This window comes from Micromys minutus (genome assembly GCF_963924665.1).
Source record: "Micromys minutus genome assembly, chromosome: 28".
Lineage (NCBI taxonomy): Eukaryota > Metazoa > Chordata > Mammalia > Rodentia > Muridae > Micromys > Micromys minutus.
In genome coordinates, this window is record NC_137963.1 from 19,220,390 (window position 1) to 19,244,858 (window position 24,469).

At 46.7% G+C, this 24,469-nt stretch overlaps 1 protein-coding gene across 2 annotated transcripts in view; it reads right to left on the bottom strand.

Moving 5' to 3' along the window:
- PALM2AKAP2 (PALM2 and AKAP2 fusion) overlaps positions 1-23,479 on the bottom strand; it is a gene marked incomplete at both ends in the record, with an annotated part of 298,468 nt that extends 274,989 nt beyond the window's left edge. For both annotated transcript variants that reach the window (XM_080940223.1, XM_080940226.1), the window contains one exon: positions 23,435-23,479. In XM_080940223.1, the coding sequence (XP_080796349.1) occupies positions 23,435-23,479 (45 nt within the window). The remainder of the gene's footprint in view (positions 1-23,434) is intronic.
- Between the last annotated feature and the right edge of the window lie 990 nt (positions 23,480-24,469).

A 24,469-nucleotide genomic window follows, 5' to 3' on the forward strand; every position in this document is an offset into this window, starting at 1 on the left:
AATTAACTGCACCCTGATTGTGTGCAAATGGAATTTTAAAATGTAATCAAAGTACGTGGACGAGCCTGTTCCTGCTGTGATATCACGCTGGCTGTACCACTTCCTCTGCTCCTGAAAAGAAGCTGCAAGTATTCAGAATCCATTTCTCCAGCGGTGAGAGGACACAGCACACTATCTAGACAGGTGAAATATTCTCTTAACTCAGGGAGTAGCTGGAAACTCTGTTGCACCCAGAGGCCTTTGGGGAAACAAGTTAAGTGGTTTTGGCAAGAGCCGTCTGCAGAACTCAGGCAACTCACTTCAGCTGTCAGAGCTGGACTTGAGTTATCTTTCTCTAGAGCTGCCTGGGAGAAAGTAGGGTCTCTAGGGTGGCCAGAAAAACTGTTATTTGACAGAGCTTTTGTTTTTCTTTGGACTCTATGAACTTGGTCTGGCATATGGCCATGGGACAGAGTTCAGGTCATTTAATTTCATTGATTTTCTTAGCCCCCAAAGAGCATGGAAGCACTAGGAATGTCAAGCTATGGTCTTTCCTTTCTACTGGGTCTACCAGGTCCCTGGAGAAGCAAAGTGATGGGGAGGTTAAAGCCTGGGGTGTCTGCTCCCTCCTGTCCATGCCAGCTTGCTCTCTGGTCTTCTCAATTCCTGCCACACAGCTCACAGGCCTGTTAACAGTTTCCACAGCATCCACATCTAAGGATGTGGACAGGAGCTAAGGGGAGGACCAAATTCCATGTACCTAGTGCAGCCTTGTGATGCTTCCCAGGACTCTGATCTTGGCTCACCAAGTCACCGGCATTTCAGAAGGGCAGATGAATGTATCCCCAGAGGAATCCACGAGATTCTGAGAGTGTCTGACTTAGCATAGCATGACACAAAGCCTGCTCGGTGACAAGTTTAGGAAGCAGGGGTGCTATTCTGGGGTTGGAGCAGGGGTGTACGTTCTGAGTACTGGTATTCTGACTCAGATCAGAAACAACCGAGATGATCTAAGTATCAAAATATAAACAACCAGTGTCTGGGGAGATGATTCAGTCAGTAAAGCGCTTGACACACAAACCGAGGGACTTGAGTTCAATGCTCATCACCTACATAGAACAGCCAACACAATGATATGCACCTCTCCTCTCAGCACTGGAGGTGAGAGCCAGAGGAAGCCATCCTGCTGGTCAACTAGTCTAATGGAATTGGTGAACTCTCGCAGGCTCTGTGAGAAACCCTGTCAACATAAAAGTAAGAGGGATAAAAGCTGAGGGAGACTCTTGGCATCAGTCTCTGGCTTGCTTACACACACACACACACACACACACACACACCTCAACCATTTACCTATGAACACTCTTACCATGGGATACTAGCAAGACAGTTTATTGCAAATGACTAAACCAATAATCTATGTTGATAATTACTACTTTAAAATTTTTTTCTGAGATGGTTCTCTTTTCCTCCACAGTATCTTACTGAAATGGCTATGCATCTTAGGGCTCACATGTAGATTTAACGTGATGATGTTTTTATTTTCCTAAAATCCCATTATTGGAAATAGATAAGGGAGCTGACAGGTACCAGCTACCTGGACTCTCGTTTCTCTCTACTGTGGACTCCACGATTGTTCTTAATGACAATTCTTTACTTGAGAAACTCCCAAGACTGGCCTTTATGTTAAAAAGAGTGAAATTTGGGACTGGAGATATAATTCAGCAGTTAAGAACATTGGTTGCGCTTTGAGAAGACCCAGGTTTGATGCCCAGCACATACTGGCCTGATTTCTTACCACAGCATCCATTTTGGGACCCTTCTTACAGGCCAAATTCCTTTCCAGGTCATCTGGCTAAGGCTAACCCTTCACAGGGAGGATGTAAGTTGCTTCCATCTCCTGCTCTGCAGGGACACTCTGCCCCCACACCTTACTTTTTCAGAACACACACACTCCTCATTCCAGGCAACCACTCAGAAAACTGGTCTCTCTCTTGCCTGATCTCTGGTTTCTATCTAAAGGCTGGATATCAGTGACCCCTGCCCTATTCTTTCCATCTACTTCTGGAGCCTTGGGCCTGGTTTCAAAGCTCCAGTACTATGGCTGAGACCCGGCTCCTTGCTCACAGGTCCAAAGAGGCTACAGGTCTAAAATCATCTTTCTTAAAACCAAACTAAAGCAAAAGGTTTTATTCGAACTGGCTGTGCTTGGATGAGTGGCCTTTATGTGCCGCCTCCCACCCATTTCACCTGCCATCTGAGGAACAATGTTTTTACAAAAGCAATACATTTCTGTGACTGTAGCTGCTCCATGTTTAGACATGGTTCATGGTCTTCCTTCTGAACCAACTAATGGTATACCCTATCGCCTAGGTGGATTCATGCCCCCCACATCTCTCTCTCTCTCTCTCTCTCTCTCTCTCTCTCTCTCTCTCTCTCTCTCTCTGTGCGTGCGTGTGTGTGTGTGTGTGTGTGTGTGTGTGTGTGTGTGTGCTAGTGTATACATTAGTATGTATATGTGAATGAAGACCAGAGCCATCAGACACTGGATCTGGAGTTACAGATGTTTGTGAGCCACCTGATGTAGCTTTAGGAATCAAATTCACATCACCTAAAAGAACAGCAAACTTCCCAAGCCATCTCTGCACAATCTTCATTCTCTTCTCCAGGTTTCCTTTGGACCATCTGCCTTCTCCCCGTTGGGCCCAGTCTCACTTGGTGCTCTCCCTTCAAGTCTGTCTGCTGAGCTGGCATGCCTCACAGCAGTGAAACGGAACATGGGCTTCTGCAGTCTGCTCCATCACCAACCTGCGTCTTGACCCTCCCACCACCCCATGTCACCTCAACATCCTGAATCAATCGAAAGCTTTGCCTGCTTTAAATGGTGTGGCCTTTAAAGCTCAGTCCCCACTTAAGCTGACTGTCCCTGACAAGACTTTGGGTCTCCACGTGGCCTTTTCCCCATCAAAGTGCTAAAGTGAAAAGAAAACAGATTTTTTTTTTGTCACGAGCTCTGTGACATACATACTTATTCCATCATGAAAGACACAGTAACAATCAATAAATCATTAAATTAGATTAACACACACACTGACTTTAGAAAACTGTAATGAGTTCTCCACTCATTAAAAAAAAAGAAGATTATAAATAAATCCTCAGCTGGGCTGAGCACTCAGGAGGCAGAGGCAAGTAGATCTCTATGAGCTTGAGGCCAGCCTGGTCTACAGAATGAGCTCCAGGATAGCCGTGGCTACACAGAAAGATCCTGGTTCAAAAAAAAAAAAAAACCCAAACCAAATGAACAAGCAAACAGATAAAATAGATAATAAACAAGCAAATACATAAATGTAGATTTTTTCAGAAATGAGTAACAGGAGCAAAAAGCCATTGCAGAATTAGACCCTAGTTTTGGAGCCAGTACAAAGGAAAATGAAGCTAAAATGAGAGAGGGCGTTTCCCCCAGTTCCTCAGAGAATCAGCTGCAAGTATTGGCTGCCTCGAGCCCTCATTGAGAAGGGACCCTGAAGCAAGTCTGAGGTGAGCAGGAAGTACTCTCATGATCAATTAATGACCCCAGAGCATGACCAGGGGATGGCAACAAGTGACTCACATGTCAGCCATGTTGGGGTCATTGGCACGGGCTTCAGAGTTCAAATCTGGACTCATACCTTGGGTCTGTGTTTAACATTCTGAGGTTAACACTTGCTGCTTGTTGAAAGAGGGAAGGCAACGCCTCCAACAGAGTAGTAGTGCTTCCATCCGTGTGCCTCACACTGTGCAGAATAACCTTTGTGATACCGGGTTCGTCGGCCCTGAAATGCTCCTCGGACTTAAGGGTTTGTTGACGTCAGTTTTATATCCTTTGTTAAACCCCATAAAGCTGGTCCCGGTGTAGGAGGAACTGGGCAGTCATCCGTGGTGATAAATACAGTATTTCTGCCTGCTGATCAGTAGCACACCACTGACAAGCAACAGGGATGCTAAGTGGCTCCAGATTAAATTCTTAGATCCCCTAAAATAAGTGAAGGCTGACTCACCCCTTTAGTCCCAGGCCTCTCTGAAAGTTGAAGAGGATGTCATTGTCCAGAAATAGCCTTCACATTCTAACGATAAACTGGCTCTCCAACGGATACAAGGTCTCCAGCACAAGTGGGTGGAGACACTACTGTGGGTGTCAGTCCACCGAAAATGACTCCAGAGATTATGGACGGAAGTTTAAGTGAACCATTGTGCAGGATAAATGGGAGCCACCCCGTGAGTCTTTGGAATGTTAACAGCTTCGATAGCAGTGGGTACCAGGGACTACGAAGGTTCACACCTTGCCCTGTCATGCACCAGTCCTTGAGAAACCACACATCTCCAGAACTGCCCACCACTCATGGGACCAAATATCAGTTTCTCCCTTGAACACTACTGGCTCTACTCCTCAGCAGTCTCTAGCCCACAATAGACTTCAGGCCACTTCTGGAAACTCTTCTGTTCCATCATATAGCTACTGACTTTGTACACTCTCCTCCTTTGATCCACCAGGGGACTTGTGAATCTCTGACTCTGTGGCACGGGCATCAGGGAAGAAGAGGAACGTCGGGCACTGGGAAGGTGCGTTGGAATAGTGGGCAGCTGGTAGGGAACAGGAAGAGAGTGGGCTCTGAACGGAGCTCTGCCAATCTGAGACAGACATCCGCTCACCTGTGCCTGCAGCCCCTGTGGGGTTTGGTACCTGCCCTGCTCACTCATCCCCCAGCATGAAGAAAGGGAGAATTTTGTCAACTGGAGCCAACGGTGGCATTATGGGGAACATTTCATTCATTATGTATTACTGGTGAGGTAGTAGCAGCCCGAGTCACTGAAGAAAATGCAGATGGCAGAGGTACAGATGGCTGAGTTCTCGTTGCCAATTCCATTGCGGTAGTTCACTTTTAACCAGTGTGTGTGTGGGGGGGAGTGTTTAATATTGGTCACAAGGTGGTGTGAAATGCTGTTGCGCTTTCTTCTTTCAGACATAAGAGAGAGGGCCCAGGGATGCTGAAGGTTCCGAGACTCAAAGTCATGTGTGAAAAAGCAGGACAGACGGCTGGGGCGACTGGCTTCTTCTGAACGTGCCTTGGGACCAGCTTCTGACGTCACTTCCCTTGGGACCCAGCTTCCACTGGTAGAAGCCGAGCAGGTGCCGACCCAAGGTGCCTGGCAATAGCAGGGATCCAGGGACGCACTGTGTCTTATTCCCCCAAAGTTTTCACTTCCAGCTTCTTAGAAGGCAACTTACTCAGTCTTTATAGAAGACTCAAGTCAAAATTATATCACCAGGGCAGGCTCTGGTGTGCTGATACAGAGGGAAAATGTGGACTCGGAGAAAGAAGATGATACCAAGAGACATACTGAAGAGGGCTCTCTGCGCACCAAGGAGAGAGGACTGTGGGAAAATCCTTCCTCACAGCCCTCAGAAGAAACCAAGCCTCTCTACCCACCTCCCCTTGCACTCATTAATTTCAGACTTCCGGTCTGCAGAGCTCACTGATAATAAGTTTCAAGCAAGGGGAAAAGACAGGAAGTTAGTTTGAGCTGCTGTTGCTCCTTCTTTTCCTCCTCTCCTCCCCCTCCTTCTTCCCAGCCCAGTCTCCCATCAGTTCTGGAAAACTCTCACACATACATGCAGCGAGCAGTAGGAACCTTGGTGCAGCAGCAGCAGTTCAGCAAAGGCTGCAGAGATTCTCCATCAGAAGACTATTCACACCCGGCAATCCAACATAGCTCGTGCCCCGAGGACAATACCAATCCCGCTGGTGTCCTTTGCCCATCACCAAACTACATCTTCAAAGTTCTTCCTCGGACAATGTGACAGGTAGCCACTGTCTGGACTTTGCATACAAGATGAAAGTCTTAGACACCCAGGTTCTAGGTGCTGGGGGGTATGGTCATGTAAGTGCAAGTGCCTACGGGGGATACAGACATCTGGTTTCCCTGGAACAGGAGTTATAGGAGGTTGTGAGCTGCCCAACACAATGCTAGGATTTGAACTCATTCTCTGCAAGAGCTGTAAGAGCTTTTAAATGCTGAGCCACCTTTCCAGCATCTCTTATCTCCACCAAGGTTTAGAGAAACAAATCACTAATGCTGAGGGTTCACTTCAAGAAATGAGTTTCTGATAATATAAAAATATTCCCATTACACAGTTGGTCGGGTAATCCTTACACTGGTGGTTCTCAAAGAAGAGTATTTTTTATGTTTGGTTTTTGAGACAGGGTCTTACATACTTCAGGCTGGTCTCTTACTATGTGGCCGAGGATGACCTTGAACTTCTGATTCTCCTACCTCCACCTCCCAAGAGCTAGGATTACAGACCACCATGCCTGGATTTTGTAGTACTCTGGGTTAATCGCTGGGCTTTGTGCATGCTAGCTAAACACTACCAACTGAACGACATCTCCAGCCACCAAAAGGGGTCCAGGTTATTTTGTCACGGGACACCATCATCACAATGAGGAGAAGGGGAGACCAGGGGATACTACTAGATGTCATGTGATGCAATAGACAGCCACCGCAGAGAACGGTCTGGTCTGAAATGTCAATGGTGCCACGGAAGAGAAATCCTGAACTTCAAGGTAGGTTTCTTCTTCTCCGTGTGGCTGGCAACAAGCAGCCCGAGAGAGCACTGAGGCCAGGAACCGGAAGCAGAACCCGCCTATCTACACTGCAAACAATTTGGTTGTCCACACTGCTGTCTCTAGACATGGTCACATGTCTCTAGCCCAAGGCCTATGGTCATCATGGTTTTTGAACATGATTCCGCAATATGGCTGTCTCTCCAAACCTTGGGCAATTTGAAAATATTACAGAGACACAATAGGCCCTGGAAAAATGTCCAAAAGATTCCAAATGACGGCCGGCCTTTCTGAACAAGGCACAGAGGAAGGACAAAGGAAGCACCTGATGCTTCAAGGAGACCCTGGGTCAGCTACCTCTGACTGTCAGCAGCTTTCAAGGGGAACCCCCCCCCCCACTTTATTTGCAATTCAGAGCTGTGGCTCGATGGCTCCCAGAGGATGACAGGCTCTAAAGAAATGCCCTGATTGGCTGAAAACCACTTTTCCTTGGCTTCTTCCTCAGACACAGAAAACATAGCTGGTGTATTCCCTGACCTCTACTCTAATACCTCACCCTGAAAATTCTCCAGAAAAGTTAGCATTCTAGCAAATCCTATGACATAGAGAAAATTCATATAAAACTTCTGCAGTGCCTTTTCATCTGTCATTTGTCCTTATCTATAGAAAAACAAGTTTTAAAGTTTATTGATATTTTTAGATGGGCACACGTCTACCCTATGGGATCATGTTATCTGGTTTTCTCAAGTCACCACGATGGAGTTACCTTAGTTGGCAAGGACTTCAGGGGAAACTCACATATCAGCTTTTGAGTGTGTTATCATGTCTCTTCTCACGGCGCCCAGAACTGGTCTCTACACTGTTACAGCAAGCACTTTATATCCCCAGCCCCCTTCAATTTCTTTAACTAAAGGCTTTTCACAGCCCTTACTGTAATGACAGTCACAGACAATGTCCTCCACGGGACCACGGATTAACAAAGTTTACAGACAGTAAATAGTTCTGGCCTTAGCCGTCTTTTGAACTCTGCCATGACCCCATTCTGCTGGCTTCCCACAAACACAGGCACACGCAACACAGCAGTGAACACACAGGACTTTGGTACCACAAAGCTTCACTGGTAGATAATACAATTTGAACTTCATTACACTTTTATGTGTTGTGAAATATTCCTAAATTGTTTGCTGGTTTGTTTAGTCATTTAAAACTGTAAGCCAGACTTCTGACGGGGGCCTGCTGAACAGCTTAATGGGGTATAATGCTCTAGTTCCTGTTCTAAATTTAAAGAATTGCATTATTGTGGTGCTGGAGAAATGGGTTAAGAGCACTAGCTGCTCTTCCAAAGGACCTGGGTTCAGTTCCTAGCAACAACGTGGTGGCTTACAACTTTCTGTAACTCCAGTCCCAAGAATCTGATGTTCTCTTCCGGCTTTCCCAGGCACCAGGTGTGCAAATGGTTCACAACCACACATGCAAAAAATAACCACTCACTTAACATAAAATAAAGATAATTTTATATACTAAAAGAACAGCGGGCTTCTGTGCCGTTGTTTTAATTATAATTTATAGCTCACTGCAGACTTGCCGTACAGAACAGATCATCTCTCTTGTCTCCTAAGTCACCATCATTGAATAGGTGAGCGAGATGAGAAAAATCAACTATATAAGTTGTTTGTGCCATCACTGAGGCAAAACTCCCCAACTAAAGCATCTTCAGGCAGGAAGGGTTTATTTGGGCTTCTAATTCCAGGACGTACAGTCCACATGACCGCAGGGATGGTGGCTAGAGTGTGAGGGGACAACTGCTTGAGGCTGCTGGTCACAGTGCATTCAGTCAGGAAGCAGAGAAAAAGAATCTCTGGTGTTCAGCCCACTTCCTTCTTTTACTTATCCCAAGAACCCGGCCGTGGAGCAGTGCCATCAGGATTAGGGAGTGGCTTCCCACCTCAGTTAGCCAAACCTAGAACCCCCTCACAGACAGTCCCAGAGGCTTAACTCCTTCCACATTCTGTCAAATTGACAACCAGTATGATTCATCACATTATAACATCATCCAAGTATCCAGACTAGGAATGGGGTGGTTGGGAGGCTGTGTGAACCCTGCACTGTGCACTAGGAGGCGCCATCTCATTCCTCACACGGTAATATCTGTGGACAGGTGAAGGCTAATTTTCAGTGTTGGTTATTTGGAGTGCCAAAAGGCTCACGTTTCTTTTTTATTTTAAATTTATTTTATTTCATGTATATGAGGGGTTTGTATATATTTGCGCGTACGCGCGCACACACACACATACATACATACACACACATACACACACACACACACACACACACACACACACACACATTACATCACATGCATGCCTGGTGTCTGCAGAAGCCAGAGGACATTGGAGCTGGAGTGAGAAACAGCTGTGAGTCTCCATGTGGGTGCTGAGACCTGAACTCAGGTCTTCTGTGAGAGCAGCAATTGTTATTAACTGCTGAGCCATCGTTCTAGCCCTGACACATCAGTATTGTTTCAAAACTCAGCATGGCCAGTTTTCTCCTTTAGCTTTTGCAGTTTTGTGGTATTGAGATGTCAAGCCAGAGAAGAGGAACAGAAGAGATTGATGTGAGGCAGTGATTTACTGATTTCTCCATCCAGTTGTCCTCCCTGCTCAAGTCTACACCAGACCTTTCCTGTTCCTTTCTGAAAGGACATGGCTTGTTTCTTGTGGAATATGTATCTCCGGCTGGTGATGGTGGTTTTGGTTTTCTGCAATGCTAAGAACTAACTACACAGTGAATGTTTTACACACTAGAAGGCTGCTCTAGCACTGTGCTAGGGCCCCATTCCTTCTTACTTTTGTCTGATTTAATTTCCTTTTTAAGATAAGTGTTCAACATGTAGCTCAGGTTGGCCTTGAACTCTTGATCTTCTTCCATCTGCCTTTCAAGGGATAGGATTAAAGTTTGAACCACCATACACAACCTCACAAAGCAATTCTTGAAAGTACATATTAACCTTCTGAGGAAGCACACATATCTCCCTCTGACACATGTCCTGTGGCCTCGCAAATCAGCTATTTAAAATCAAAACCACAGTCCAGGGAGATGGTTCAGTGCCACCAAGCCTGATAACCTTTTTTTTTTAATCCTCAGAACCCATATAAATAGAGAGCTGATTTCCACATGTTGACTGCTGACCTACATACACACACACACACACACACACACACAGAGAGAGAGAGAGAGAGAGAGAGAGAGAGAGAGAGAGAGAGAGAAAGAGACAGACAGACAGACAGACAGACAGCCCAGAGAAGATATGTGGCTGCTTCAGACTGTCCACAGCAGCGGACTATGATTTGTCTCATGCTCTGGCAGGGGTGTGACTCAGTCAGCTGCAGATTGTTTACATTTGGAATTCTGGGAACTCTGAGAGGGAATAAACATGCCTGAGCCCTGAAAGGCTGCTACTGGGTCCTGCCATTGTGTTTCCTGAATTGCTGGTTGGAGATATTCTTACAATAAAGATTGGACTCACCCCTAGGAATGTCCCTAGGCAGCAGGAAGTAGTCTAAAGAGATCTCTGCCCCTTTTCTCTCTAACCTAGTGTTGAGGGCTGAGACTGTATTGGGGTAGAGAAAGATGGTAGATATAAGAACCTAATAAAGTAGCCAAAAAGTATGGTTACAACACACACTGTAGTTAAATAAATAAAGTCAAAGAGTTCTACTTTCCTGGCAGGAACACAGATAGGGTGGATTTCAAACCTGTTTTTGAAAACGACCCTATGTGAAGGAGTTGGGCCAAACAACAGACACAAGCAGTCCCACTGAGTCTGAGCGCCACACAAACACCTGTGCCTGTAAGTGCACTCGTGCAACAGCTCCACACCCTCTGGATTAAAGTGCTAAGAGCAGGAATGCTAAGAGGCAGCTGAAGCAGGACATGCTTATGAAGGAGATGCAAACATTTCCTGGGGAGTGAGGTTTAAGACAATGCAGATTCCCGCCATGACAGAAAGCCCGGCTTCCTGTTTCACGCAATACATCTAGCTTGAACCAACTCGACCTCTCCACATGCAGGGATTCGGAGGGATCAATTGTTCTCGATTTCAGTTTAAAGAAAAGTGCTTCTTGGGGAGGTAGAATCATCCTACCCTGGTTGCTCTGGTAACAACACCAATTTATATCACACTATATTCAGACATCAAAAAACTGATGTCAGTTTTTTTGTTCTCTGTTCATTAAATTCTCCTTTTAAGAGGGATTACAGTTGTATTTTTTACAGAGAATTCCTGATGGCCCCAGCATTCTGGAGACGGGTCTGGCTCCAGGAGGAGCCTTGTCTCTGAGGCCAGACTGTGTTGTTGTTTTTGTGGTGGTGGTGGTGGTTTTGCTGTTTGTTTGTTTGTTTGTTTGTTTGTTTGTTTTTAACAATACAGAGATCCCAAAGGGTCCTTGAGTCTGTGACAAATGGGTTTCTTGCTGACCCATCTAATCAATCTTCAAATGAACATAAATGGACCCAAGTTCCTCTCCAACACCCATCTCATACATGATTGCTTTAGGATTAAATAAAATGTACCCCGAAAGGCATAATTAGAAAACCTATGGCCCAGGATGGAGCCGAGGGAGAGTGGGCTGGGGTGGGGAATTAAGCTACTTAGGTCCACTTCAAAATCTCCTTATGTTTGGTTTAACTAATTGTGAATATTTGTACAGTGGCAGATCTTTTCCAAAAGTTCTCATGTAAAGGCAAGAGACTCTAAGCTTGAGTCCCATAAATCTATCACCCAGAGGTAGAAATGACTATTCCTGTCCCCAGGAACCTGGTCTTTCTCCTTTACTGTGGTTTCCAGGGCTCAGCCACACTAATTAGTACCCGACCGTATCCGGGGTTCGCCCTAATGTGAATTATTCCACACAGTACTTCCTACCCAGATGATCTGAAGGTCTGGGAAACTCATCTAACCTCCAGAAGCAGGAGCAGGATAGAATGACCACCTTTTGCTCCGTTTTTGGACCTCCTGCATACCTGTCTTTAAAAGGGAAGATGACCAACTGCATAAGAATGACCCCCATGGGCTCATATAGTTAATGGAACTGTTTGGGAAGGATTAGGATGTGTGTCACTGGGGATACACTTTGAGATGGCAAAACCCACAGCATTTCCAGTTTGCTCTCACTTTCCGATTCATAGTTGTGTCTCAAGATGTAAGCTCTCAGCGACTGCTCCAGGCCTGTGCCTGCTCACCTGCTGCCATGTTCCCCATCATGGTAGTCAATGGGTCATGGACTCAGTCTCTGAACTGTAATCCCCCAATTAACTGTTTCTTCTGTAAGTTGCCTTGGTCATACAATAGAAAAGTAACTACAACACCCACTTAAAATGATTCCTTCACTCGCTCAGGGTGCTTGCAGCTTTGGCTTAGGGACAAAGAGAGCTACAGCTAGCCAGAGACAGTCAGGAACATCCAAGCAAGAAAGGTAATAACCGAGGGATAGAAATCACGCTCACCTTGGCCTTGTCTCTGTGTCTTCATTTCCTTTATCAGATCTGATGTGGATCTGATCTATTTCATTCTCACTGCTAATAAGGCTGAGGAAAGAATGTGTATAGTGGTTGTGAGAATTCAAGAGTGTGCTCTGTAATCCAGCCTCCGGGATGGTCACGTATCTGTCTATCGTTAGTAGGATGGAGTTTGGATGTTTCTCCTGATTCCTAGCCCGAGGTTTTAAACACACAGGTGCAGATTTCAGTGCCCATAAACTTGTCTTACCTCATTAGAGATGGCAACTTGAGTTATCAGTTCAGGGGGGCAGAAACTCGGGGAAGCTGCGTGCCTGACACTCAGTCAAGAGCCGCCCCTCTCAAATCCCAGCTTCAGTCTCTTGTTAGAAACAGAACACACAGGTTACCCCAGCCACCCAAAGCCTGAACCTCTCACTGGTGCTTCTCCACCTCAATGTTGTCAGTATCAAATCCAAAAGAAGGGGAAAAAAAGATGAAAGAAAAGAGAAGGAAAACAATTTCCCCTGCCTTTGCCCGTGGGGTTAAAATTTCAAGCACACATTTTCCTCTTAAGGATAGCTTTTTGTTTTGTTGTTGTTGTTGTTTGTTTGATTGTTTATTTTGTTTTTTTTTTTTTGATTGGTAACCCTTAAAGTCTTACATTTCTGTCCTGAACTTAAAACTAAGAAGAATACTTAGATGACTGGTTATATTTTTGCACCTAGAATAGTATAAGCCAGTAGAAAGGCTATTTAATTTTCCAGCAAAAAAGTGGGGAGGGGGCAGGTGTTACAAATGCCTTGAAGACATTGGGTCAAACACAGAATGTAGTCTCAAAGGCCCTCGGGGTAATGACATCATCTGCAGTGGGGGCGTGAGAAGCAGAAAGCCTACTCTGTAGGCTGGCAACTGCGCTTTTTATCCAGACTTTAATCTTGGGACTCAGATGGCTTTTCTTCTCCTCGTGTTAGGCAAGGGAAAGGTGATGGCCTCCCTATGTCTTTCTTCTAGTATATATGGTACTTGAGGCTCTGAAACTTAGGGCCAAAGGTGAACCCAAAGTATTTTTGATCCATGTTTAAGCATTATGTAAATAGGTTATTCTCTTTTCTCTGTCTTTCAACCTTTTGTGTGTGTGTGTGTGTGTATGCTCACGTGTATGTGTATTCACAGTGAGTGTATATATGTGTGTATGTGTTTGTGTATGTGAGTGTGTGTATATGTCTGTATGAATGAGTGTTTGTGAGTGTGTGTGAGTGTATGTGTATGTGTATGAGTGTGTGAGTGTGTATAAATGTCTGCATGAGTGTGTGTGAGTGTGTGTATGTGTGAGTGAGTATGTTTGTGTATGTGTCAGAATGTGTAAGTATGTGTGAGTGTGTGAGTATGAGTGTTTGAGTATACATATGTATGTGAGTGTGTATATATGTAAGAGCCTGAGTGTGTATGTGTGTACGTGTGTATATGTATGAGTATGTGAATATGTATATGTATGTTTGAGAATGTGTGAATATGTGTGTATGTGTGAGTGTGTATGTAAGGGGGTATGTAATGTTTGTTAGTGTGTGACTGTATGTATTTTTATGTGTGAGAATGTGTGTGTGCATGTATGTGTGAGTGTGTATGTATGTGAGAAGTGTGTTTATGGGTTTGGGTGTGTGTATATGTATGAGTGTGTATATATGTGTGTATGTGTAAGTATATGTGACTCTGTGTGTGTGTGTGTGTGTGTGTGTGTGTGTGTGTGTGTAGGTGACAGCCAAAGTTCTCCAGGCTCTACAACTTTGTTGTTGTAGTTGTTGTTGTTGTTAGACAGGGCTCCTCATTGGCCTGGAGCTCACTAACTAGGTAAGTCCGTCTGGCTGGTGAGACCCAGGGATTTGTCTGTCCCTGCCTCTTAAGTGCTGGGATCACAAGTCTCTCCACATCCATCTTTTTTTTAAAATAGGCTCTTGGGATCAAAATCAGGCCCTTGTGTGTGCAAGAAATGCGCCGTATGAACTGAGCCATCTCTCCAGCCTGCCACTCCTTACGAACATTTTAACTCAACGTGGGACTGTTGGAAAATGCAGAGACAATCATTAATCCGGGACACATGCAGCTCAGACATGCAATGCCCCACAGCAACCTCTGCTCCACTGGCCTTTCCTGTCTGAAATCGGATTCAGCTGCATGATATTCCCAAGCTCAGAGTATGCCCAAGAGACCTTTTCTCCACCCAGTGCCCTGTGCCATGTGGCCTGTCACCCACAGTCCGTCCTTGTTCTTGTAGGCTCCATCCAGGACAGGGCAGCTTCTGTGCTTTGTGTTATATGATAAACAGAGACTGGGTGAGTCTGATTTCTCCCAGAAATGAAGAGCTGGCTCAGACAATGAATGCTACAAATAGGGACGCCTGGATGACACACTTGGGAGAATAAACTCCTTTTGGATACACCCACCACAAGCTGTACTTGAGTGTGTACATGCAGGCAGAGGAGAACCCTGAAATATCAGTAAGTAGTCACACATCAGCCTGCCTGTGATCGGAGGACAGGCAAAGCGGCTGAAGGTGACCCCGTGACATTGGGTGGCTGATTTGCACCTACAGATAACATCACCACATCATGGACTTCTCTTGAAGCCCTCACCCTGGTGCTGTTGAAAGTATAACTAGTTGTTAGGTGCGGTTTACACATGTGTGTGACACAGGTGCTCACTTGTGAGAGAAGTTGACTTGAGATATTTTCTCTCACTCACCACGTATAGTTTGGGTCAGCCCAATCCTGGGTAAACCTCCCATCCTTCTTCATCAGTCATAGTTAACCTTGCAAGCCCTCACAGCCTGTTCAGCCAATCCAGAGAAACCCTCCTCAGACACTCATTTTACCCAAGCACATTCTCCTAGAAGTCGTCTTCAAGAGACTAACAGAATTTTCACTCCATATAAGTAGAACTAAACAAGTACTCAAGGTAAACTATAACTTCCTCCTACAAGTCCTTAACCTCTAGAGGTCAACCTCAGGACCCGATGGATCAACCACTAAGTTCCATTCCCAGAAAAGGCCTCCTGCTGGTCAGCTACCTGATGTGTGCATGCGGGTGCGGATGCACCGGTGACACCTTCAGGCTGAGCTGTCTTAAATTCTTGCTCAATGGGACTGAATTTGTGTCTGTTTAAACTCATCAGCACGCCAAGATGCGCACAGGGCACTGATGAAGACTCAGACCGTCATCTTTCTTTTCTATTGGTCTCCACCTTCATCAATGGTTTTCAAAGTGTGTTTCCCCGGGACAGCAGCTGCAGCTGATAACAGCTGAAAACTTGCTAGAGATGAAGATTCTCCTGTTTCCTCCCCAAGTCTACCCATTCAGACTCTGGGAGTGCTTTAAAGAATCGATCCTAAGGGGACTGTGAATCACTGTTCTATACCTCGTGATTGTACATGAATGTGTGTGCATGCAAGTGAGTGCGTGCACACATAAACACACACACACACACACACACACACAGAGAGAGACTATCAAATGTCTGTCACTGCTATTCTAAGAGCTGTTGCCAGCAGTGTCTCTCTGTACCTGAGGCTGAAAATGAATCATGATCATCTCAAGCATTCTGGTGTGTGACGTAGACTCAGATCTGCATATCTGACTCAACATGTCGGATTTGCATACCTTCGGTAAATATCCTTCAAGATTCTTCTATAATAACAGTCTCTGAGGTTCTGTTGATTTAGAAAGCAGCCACACACCCACTTGTGAACAACCTGACTTACAATCATAACCATGACTGCAAGGGACTCGCCCTGGTATCAGAACCACTACAAAAGGGTGTTTTGTTTGTTTGGTTGGTTGTTTTTTAAGAATCTAAACATTTGGATACCAAACTCACGAATTCTTAGTGAAAATACAATCTAATTTTGCAACCTTACGTGTAACCTGGGAGAATGCCCAGAGGACTACTTGGCAGCCTCTGTATGTATAAAATTCCGCTAAGCCAGAGCATACAGACAACAAACTATGAAGCTCAAAGCCCCACCCATCTAAAGGTAACAAAATGCTCTCCTGTTGACCAAAAGGAATTGCATGTGACCACAAATCTTTTCAGTCTTTAAACTCATGCACACTTTCCCTTTAACTTAGAGAGCCTTGGTTTAAAACTTAGATGTCTGGCTTCTCTTGGAGATGAGCTACTGTCTAAAACAGAAGCCTTGTCCTCACACAGCAAAAGTCACCTGCCTCCCCACTGTTCAGCGGCCCTGACTTTCCATTTGGTGTCCCTGATTATACACTTGGCTCCTCTAACCTACTGAGTTCACCAGCTTCAGAATATCCTTGTTTGAGCCTAGAGAAGATGGCTCTGTGGGTAAAAGCATTTGCTGGACGAACATTCAAACCTGAGTTTGAATCCCAGAACACACATAAAAAGCCAGGTATGGTCTCACACAAACCTGTAACCCTGGCACTGTGGGAAACAGAGACAGGAGGATCTGGAGGCTTCCTGACCACCGGCCTAGCTCTAAGTTCTGTAAGAGACCCTGTCTCACAGGAATACAGTGGAGTGTGTGATTGAGCACTTGGTGTCCTCCTCCAGCCTTTGGGGACCCCAGCTCCCCACCCCTACAGGAACTCAGTTACTACTGTCAGCCTACGCTGAAAACTCAAAGCAGATAGTACATTCATCCAAAATTTCCTAATTTGGTAGAAATGTTGAGGTTGACAGAACCGTCCCTTTGTGTCTTTTCTATTTCAAGATGCATGAGTTCTGAGCTGTTTATTTACTGTAAATAGAAACCTCTGTGCATGCCCACAGAATGCCTGCTCTGAGTGTGTCCGAGGAAATATCCCAAATCAGCCTGACAGCAACTCAACGACCAGGCTTCTCTCCTCATCCCCATTTCACAGATGAGGAAACCCAAGGACAAGGGTAGCGTCCAGATCCTAATGAAAAGACTAGACCCGAGCCCAGAACCCATGCTTGCCAACTACCCGCCCAGATTGTGCAAGGCCCTGGCACCCTTTGTTATCTCAACCTGAGTCATGTCACACAAGGTCATGAGTGACCTTACTCTGTCCAACACCCCCCCCCCCAAGCAATCAGAGGTGAAACGAGAGTAGCTCAAAGGACCAATAGCAGTGTTCCCCAAAGTACATGGTAGCCCCTCTTGAAGGGCAGACGTACTCCACTGAGCACTGGCTTTCTTTTAGACACTGGTCACTCTAACCTACCACTCCCACTGCTTGGCTTTTTACAAATGACTTCTAGGACTCCACTTCTCACAGAACTTAAGTTTGGGAGGACAGTTGCTCTTTGTCCTAAGAGGCTCAAGCCCTGAAAACTCCCAGATACAAACTATCCCTAGACTTCTGTGACCCTTACGCTTGCTTGTGTAAGGCTCCCTTGGCACGCCCAGGACCTGTAATGACCCTGAGAGGTCCCAAGGTGACTCCTATTCAGCGGGAAGCCTTGCAAATTCCAGCCAGGGCAAACCCTTCCTCTCCACTAAATGCTTTCTTGGGACTTTGCTTGGGAGATTTAAGAGCACAGTGCCATCCTGTCTCTGGGAAGGGGGTAGATAGCAGATAAATACCCAGGATTCTTAATTCCCTAGTTCTTTGTCAACTTTTCACCAATGACACAGGTTCACAGGGATGCATAGATGATGGTTTCCACAAGAATTGGTGTTTGTTACTAAAAGGCTTAACTTTGGGTCTCTAACACCTCTGGATCCCCGACTTGGGATGTTGGAGTGAGTCATACGTAAGGTATAGCAAGGGCATCAATGCAGCTCAAGTGAACCAACCTCAGGAGCATGGGTCACTCACAGGATGTTAGCCTCCTGAGACCCTGGACCCTCATTTAAACTTAAACCTCAGGGTCTTATTGGGGGGAAGGGGGGGATAAAAAGATAGATCTAAGGAAAAGCCAACAGATATTTTCTCTAGGCCTACTCAAGACAAGGAATGGGGTCAGGTGGAAGCCATCAACTTGCTAATTGAACCTGTGGGGAGAAAAGATGAGATAGGGTGAGAGGGGGGTGGAAGGAGAGCGAGGACCCTCAGGGGGTGGAGGGAGGGAGAGAGAGCTTAAGCAAGATCTCAGAAGGTCCCGATTCTATAAAAGCACATACAGAAAACCACCGGGCATCAGGAGAGACCAGAGCTTCCCGAACTCTTCCCCATCCCAGCTGTGTGGTGGAGACGCTGAGAGTTGGCTCCACATGTCAGATGGAAACAGCGTGTGTGCAGCGTGTGTGCAGCGTGTGTGCAGCGTGTGTGCAGTCTCGGAGGGAGATTTTTGTCATTCCACAGACTGGGTTCCTAATACGCCATATAGGGAAGTGTGGGTTCGATTAGCATTCTGTATTTCAGCACATGTTGACACAGTCATGTTGGGGCCTTTTCCCCATGGGGCTCTCGGGGCTGATACCCAAGATCCTCTAAGTGTTTAGTTATTTTATTCATGCCCAATGAAAACTATCCTCCCCCCTTGGATATAGAGACATAACAACACCCGCCCCCAAAGTCGGCTTCCATTGAGACTGAGCAGCTTGAGAGAGAGAATGTTACTCGCTGGGTTAGAATTTATACTGCGTGTTTCCGTGCCTTGAACCCAGGCTTGCAAGACTCTCCAAAGGATCTAAATCCCCTGGTTTACTCAGGTTTCTCCAGTGCTATGCAACCAGTCTGTTGATGTCTCGGGCTCCCGCTGAGGTGGTATATCCCTGCACAGTGCCCTCATGAGAAAAGATGAGGTGCTGCAGTTCATGGCCTATCCTGTGGGTTGAAACCCTGATTTTGATGTTTAATGGTCCAAAAGTTTGTCTGACTTGGCCATCTCTAAAATGGTACAGGAGGGTAATGTCTACTTTATAAGCTTCTCGGGAGAGTTAAATGAGATGATGTATTTAAAGGGATTTCATGAGGGCTGGAGAGATGGGTGGGCAGTTGAGTCCTTTCTGTTGTTGGAGAGGACCCAGGTTCAGTTCCCAGTACCTACAACAGGAAATACACATCACTAGCAACTCCAGTTTCAAGAGACCCAACTACCTCTGGACTCCTTGGGCATATTCACACAGGTTGAACATAAACTCGCACATATACACATAAATAAAAATAAAATTTAAAAAGCAGCTTGTGGGGGCTAGGAAGACGGCTCAGTGAGTAAGGTACATGGGCTCTGCCTGGAGCCCTGAGTTCAGATTCCCAGCACCTATGTAAAAAGCCAAACATAGGGGCACGTGTCTATATACTCCTACGCTAGAGGAGAAACAGGCAGATCTCAGCGGCTGGCTGGCCAGCCTAGCAAAATTAGGGAGCTCTGGGTTCAGTGAGAATCTCTGCCTCACAAAGACACATAGGAGACAAGAGGAGACATCCAACATCCACCTCTGACCTCTACAATACACACAAAGGCACAGGCAAGTGCATCTGCACACACACACACACAAACACACACACACACACACACATATGCACATGAATCCATACAACACACACATACATATGCACACAGACAAGAGATATGTACAGGCACAAGCATACCACAGGTAATGCATACATGCACACACATACACAGGCATACACACAACACACATACACCTACATATAGATAGCACACAAATGCACACACATAACACATACATATACACACATACACACAGATAACACATTTACACACAATGCAGACACATGATACACACATATACATACACACAGATAACACACACATCTACACAACACCCATATACAGATGCACACACAAATATACATGATACACACATATACATATATACACACACATTCACACAGATAACACATATACACATGCACACAAATAACACACACAATACACACCAAGATTTATACACCAAGATAACACACACGTATACACACAACATGCACATACACATGCACACAGATAACACACAAATGCACACATGACTCACACATACACACACCTATGCACACATGTGCACACAGATAGCATACATGTACACACACATGACACACATAGGCATCCACACAGATAACATACATGTACACACACATGCACACTTCGGTCTTTCACCAGGTTCATGCTGTCAACTGACTTCTTGCTTTTGCCCTTTCCTTTCTCACATTACTTGTTTCAAATAAATAATAAGCAAATAAAAGAAACAAATGTCCATAGTCATTGGACTTGAAGGAAGGTTATGCTTCAATGACACTTCATCCACCTTCCATACTTTGTTCAAGTGACTGCTCTTGGGGTCAGGGGTGGGGCTGGTTTCCATGTCTCACACGTGAGGTCATGGGCACTGTCTGAAACATTTCATTCTCGGTAATTGTTCACTCGAACCCCCAGTTCATCCCTAACCATGAGCAACTTTGTGTTTCATTGAGACAAGCACCCAACCCAAGGGCTTGACAAAGAACAACATTCAGGGAATAAATGGTGATCGTTGAACCCCTTCCCCCTCTTCACACAGAGCATAGACAGCGGTGTGAGTGTGCCTCGAGATGAAAGGGCTAAGAAGGAGAAGAGACACTTGCCAAGGACAGAGTTGCTCTGCTTTGGACAGGACACAAGAGCCTCCTAACGTCATTGATTAGTCTCAGGCCTGCCTTAGCAGACTCAGTGGAAGCACTGGGTGATTCCCACAGATATCTGGGTGACCTGGCTGATATCTGACCTTTCAAACATTAAGCTTGGGGCTGGGAGTGGAGGCACAGGCTTTTAATCCCAGCACTCCAGAAGCTCTGACGGGTGGGTCTCTGTGAATTCAGGGTCAGTCTGGTCTACGGAGTGTGTCCCAGGCCAGACAGGACTACACAATGAGACACACCCCCTTTTAAAATTAAGCATCCAAGGGCAAGACCTTCCTTCTGGTTGCTGTCAGGGGAGAGACTCCATAGAAATCTGCTGAATGAGCGGACGAATCCTGACTGCAGAGGAAGTGGCTTCAGAGTTGAAATGGGAAACAGAGCTGTCCCATGTTCAGCAGTGTAGACAAGAGCTGAGACTTCTGGATAAACATCATCCCATGGCAAATGTGGGCCAAAGTGCCTCACTTCCCTAGTCTTTGAAAGCAGAGATAAACTCCTGGGCCCATTTTATAGAAAGAAAAACTGAGGCTCAGACTCAAGACTGAACAAGAGCCAAGTAAGGGAAGATGTAAAGAATTGTTCTCTTTCCTTTTATATCCAGAGGGACATCAGGCATGTTAAGCTCTTGGGAAAAAGTGTCTCAGAACCCCCTGAGAATTCTGGGAAAGGGGCCAAGAGAGGCAAAGTTTGCTGAATCTGGAAAGTGTGTGGACTAAGCCAAGATGTGGCATAAAATTATGTACTGATTGTAGCCACAAGTCCACCATTGCTGTTCTCTTCTGTTTCTTAACACTCTCTCTGTCTCAATCTCTCTGTCTCTATCTCTGTCTCTCTGTCTCTGTTTTTCTGTCTCTCTCTGTCTCTCTCTGTCTCTCTCTGTCTCTCTCTGTCTCTCTCTCTCTCTCTCTGTCTCTCTCTCTCTCTCTCTCTCTGTCTGTCTGTCTCTCTCTCTCTCTCTCTCACACACACACACACACACACAGTCACAGTAACAACATTTAGAAAATCTTTCCCAACAGATGTTGACACCCCCCACCCCAATTCCCAAGACTTCTCAACAATTCCTTGGGTCTGCAGGATGAGCTCAGTCCCTCAGCTGAACAGGCATGGGTGAGTGTTTACCTTCTTCTCTGCTCAAGAGAACCCCGAGGGCTCCCCTAGATCATTCTTGAAAACCACCCTGGCTGTGGTTGAGATTACTCAAGCCTACTTGGAAGGGGTGGCTCCAGTGTTAGCTCCTCTTGGCCCTGCGCTCAGAAACTGAGTCCTTTCATAGACTCAGCTGTCCCTCAGGCATGCAGGGACACTGGTCATGCAGTGGCAGAGAATGTGACAACTGTTGCAAACGGCCATCGGCAGCCCAGGGTGCTTGAGTGCTCTCTGGAGCAGACACTTGTCAACCGTTGAAGCAGCCCTTTATCCAGTGACACAAAACACCCACCAGCCCCTTGGCACCATTCAGAGCAAATTCAAGACAGACCGCCACACTGCCTTGACACTGACTTTAGAATCCGTGAGCAACTTCATTAACCATCGAAATGCTCATCCACTGTGTGGAAAGGGAAGAAAGGAACAAGCAGCCTCCTTGAGTCCAAGGATCAAGTTCAAAGACAGCCTCAGAAGCCAAGCTCTGCACAGCTCTCCCTCCGGCACAATCAGAAGAGCTTGAGGGTCTCGGAGCTACCAAGGCCACATCAAACGTCCCTAAAATGAGGAAGGCCTGCACTTTGCCAATGAAGACTCCACCGTCTGAAGGTGTTTGAAGACATTTTCATACATCCATCGCTTCCAAAACATTACACAGTATTTCTCCAACAAATTTATGTGTTTCCAGGGAACTCTTGGAGAACGGGTGGGGGGGGGGGGAAGTACTTAGGTGAAAGAATGTCTGCAGATTCTTTTGTGCCAACATTCTAGCAGACGTCCTTTCATTTGCCATTATTTTGTAGAGCGCCAGCAACCATTCCCTCATCCGCAGAGGAAATATATAATCCAGCTGTAGTGGCTCCAGTGAAAACCACATCTGTGGAACACTGGCAGAACTGGCAAGGCCTCCCCAGTTGAGGCAGTGTCAGACAGCTCTTGTCTGAACCCAAGATGCACATGGTACAGCGCTCCGAGAGTGCAGAACTTTGCCAAAACCAGATGCTCCTTTGTATGCCGAACCAGTGGTTTTTTTCAGATAATACACTCTGATGAGAAAGAGACTCTCCTGAAATATTACTTCCAGTCCCCAGCTGTCAGACTCCCCTGCCTTCTCCAGGGTGGTGGCCTGTTCCAGAGCCCTTGTTAGTGTCAAACAGAGGAAGGAAACTGGCACTCCTGGATTCTGGGGGGCATTCTACCCCGAAACTGGCTGGCTGGCTAGCTGGGAAGATAGCCACCATGGGTCACCATTTTCTACCTTCTCTGGAGTTGGAAGGCAGCAGATTTAAGAGGACTGGGTGATAATATTCCAGGAGTCCCCGAAACACACACACACACACACACACACACACACACACACACACACACGCATGCACACAATTTAGTCTATCCCTAGCTCGGCAGCAAGCATCTTATTTCTAAGCCAATTTTCCATGTTCAAATCTTCCTAGTCCTAAGTGTGCCCCCGGGGGTTTAGTCTACAGACATATAAAGGCAAACAGCGGTGTCGCCAAGCCTGGACAGACTTTCACCCCAGCACAGGGCCTGAGGCTACCAGGCTGGCATGTCCCTGGCCCTGAGCCCACAGGTCCCCGTCCACCCCAAACAATAGAGCAAGAAAATGAAATGAAAAGTGAACTTACCGCTATGGCTTGCAGCCTCTCCTTGTGCAATTCCGCCTCTGCCATCCTGGAGAAGGGCACACGGGCAGGGGAAGAAGGAAGAAAAACAAAACACACGCTGTAGTCACCCAAGGAGATAAAAGAGCACCCGTGGGGGCTCAACTCGACCCCGGGGACAGCCTAAGGGTGCGTGGGGTCTGCTCCTGGGGGGCGGGTAAAGCTGCGCGCACGGCTGGCTCAGAGCTCAGCCTGGGTCTCCACCGGCGCGGCCGCCTGGCTGCGCCCCAGCGCCGCCGCGAACTGCAAGATCCCAGTCTCAACCGCCACCGCCACCACCGGCCGCGCCAGCCGGGGACGTGGGCCGCCGGCAGCCTCCGGGAGAGCGCGCTCTGCCGCGCTAGGTCCCCGCCCTGACGTCTCCGCGCCTCGCTCCGCCCCTGGGGTGTGGGGGACCCGTGGCTGCTGCCGTCGCTCGCGAGTGGGGCACCTGGGGCGCTTGTGATTAGCGAGCTGGGAGGCTGGGGGTGCGCACAGCTGGTGCGCCTCGGTGGCCTGGCCGCGCGCGCTGTGCTCAGGGTCTAGACAAGACCAGGCGGCGCCTCTGCTCTGAGCAGAGATGCCAGTAGAAGGGGCCTTTGGCAGAACGCGGGCCTCAGCACGTGTCTTTACATGCCGGCTGCGGCCACCCAGTATCCCCAGCGCCTTCTAGCTGGCTCCAGATGCTTAGGTTCTACGTGGGGGACATTTCCAACCGATAAATGCGGTCTTGTCCACGTGCTTCAGATGGTAGGGTCCTCAAGGGCAGGGTTTATTTATTACCAGATAGGCTACCCTTCTGGTGACACACCAACTGTAGACAATTCCGAGTTTGAAGCCTTGGGTGTCTTCTGGACAACTAAAATGACTCTGAGCCTCAGTTTTCTTATCTGAAAAAGGTGAAGGACTGAAAATGACCTGACAGAGACATTCTTAAAATAATTATGACTAGGAACCTGGGGAGATGCTTCGGTGGATAAAGTTTATTTTCCCAGCACCCCCATAAAAGTCAAGCGGCCA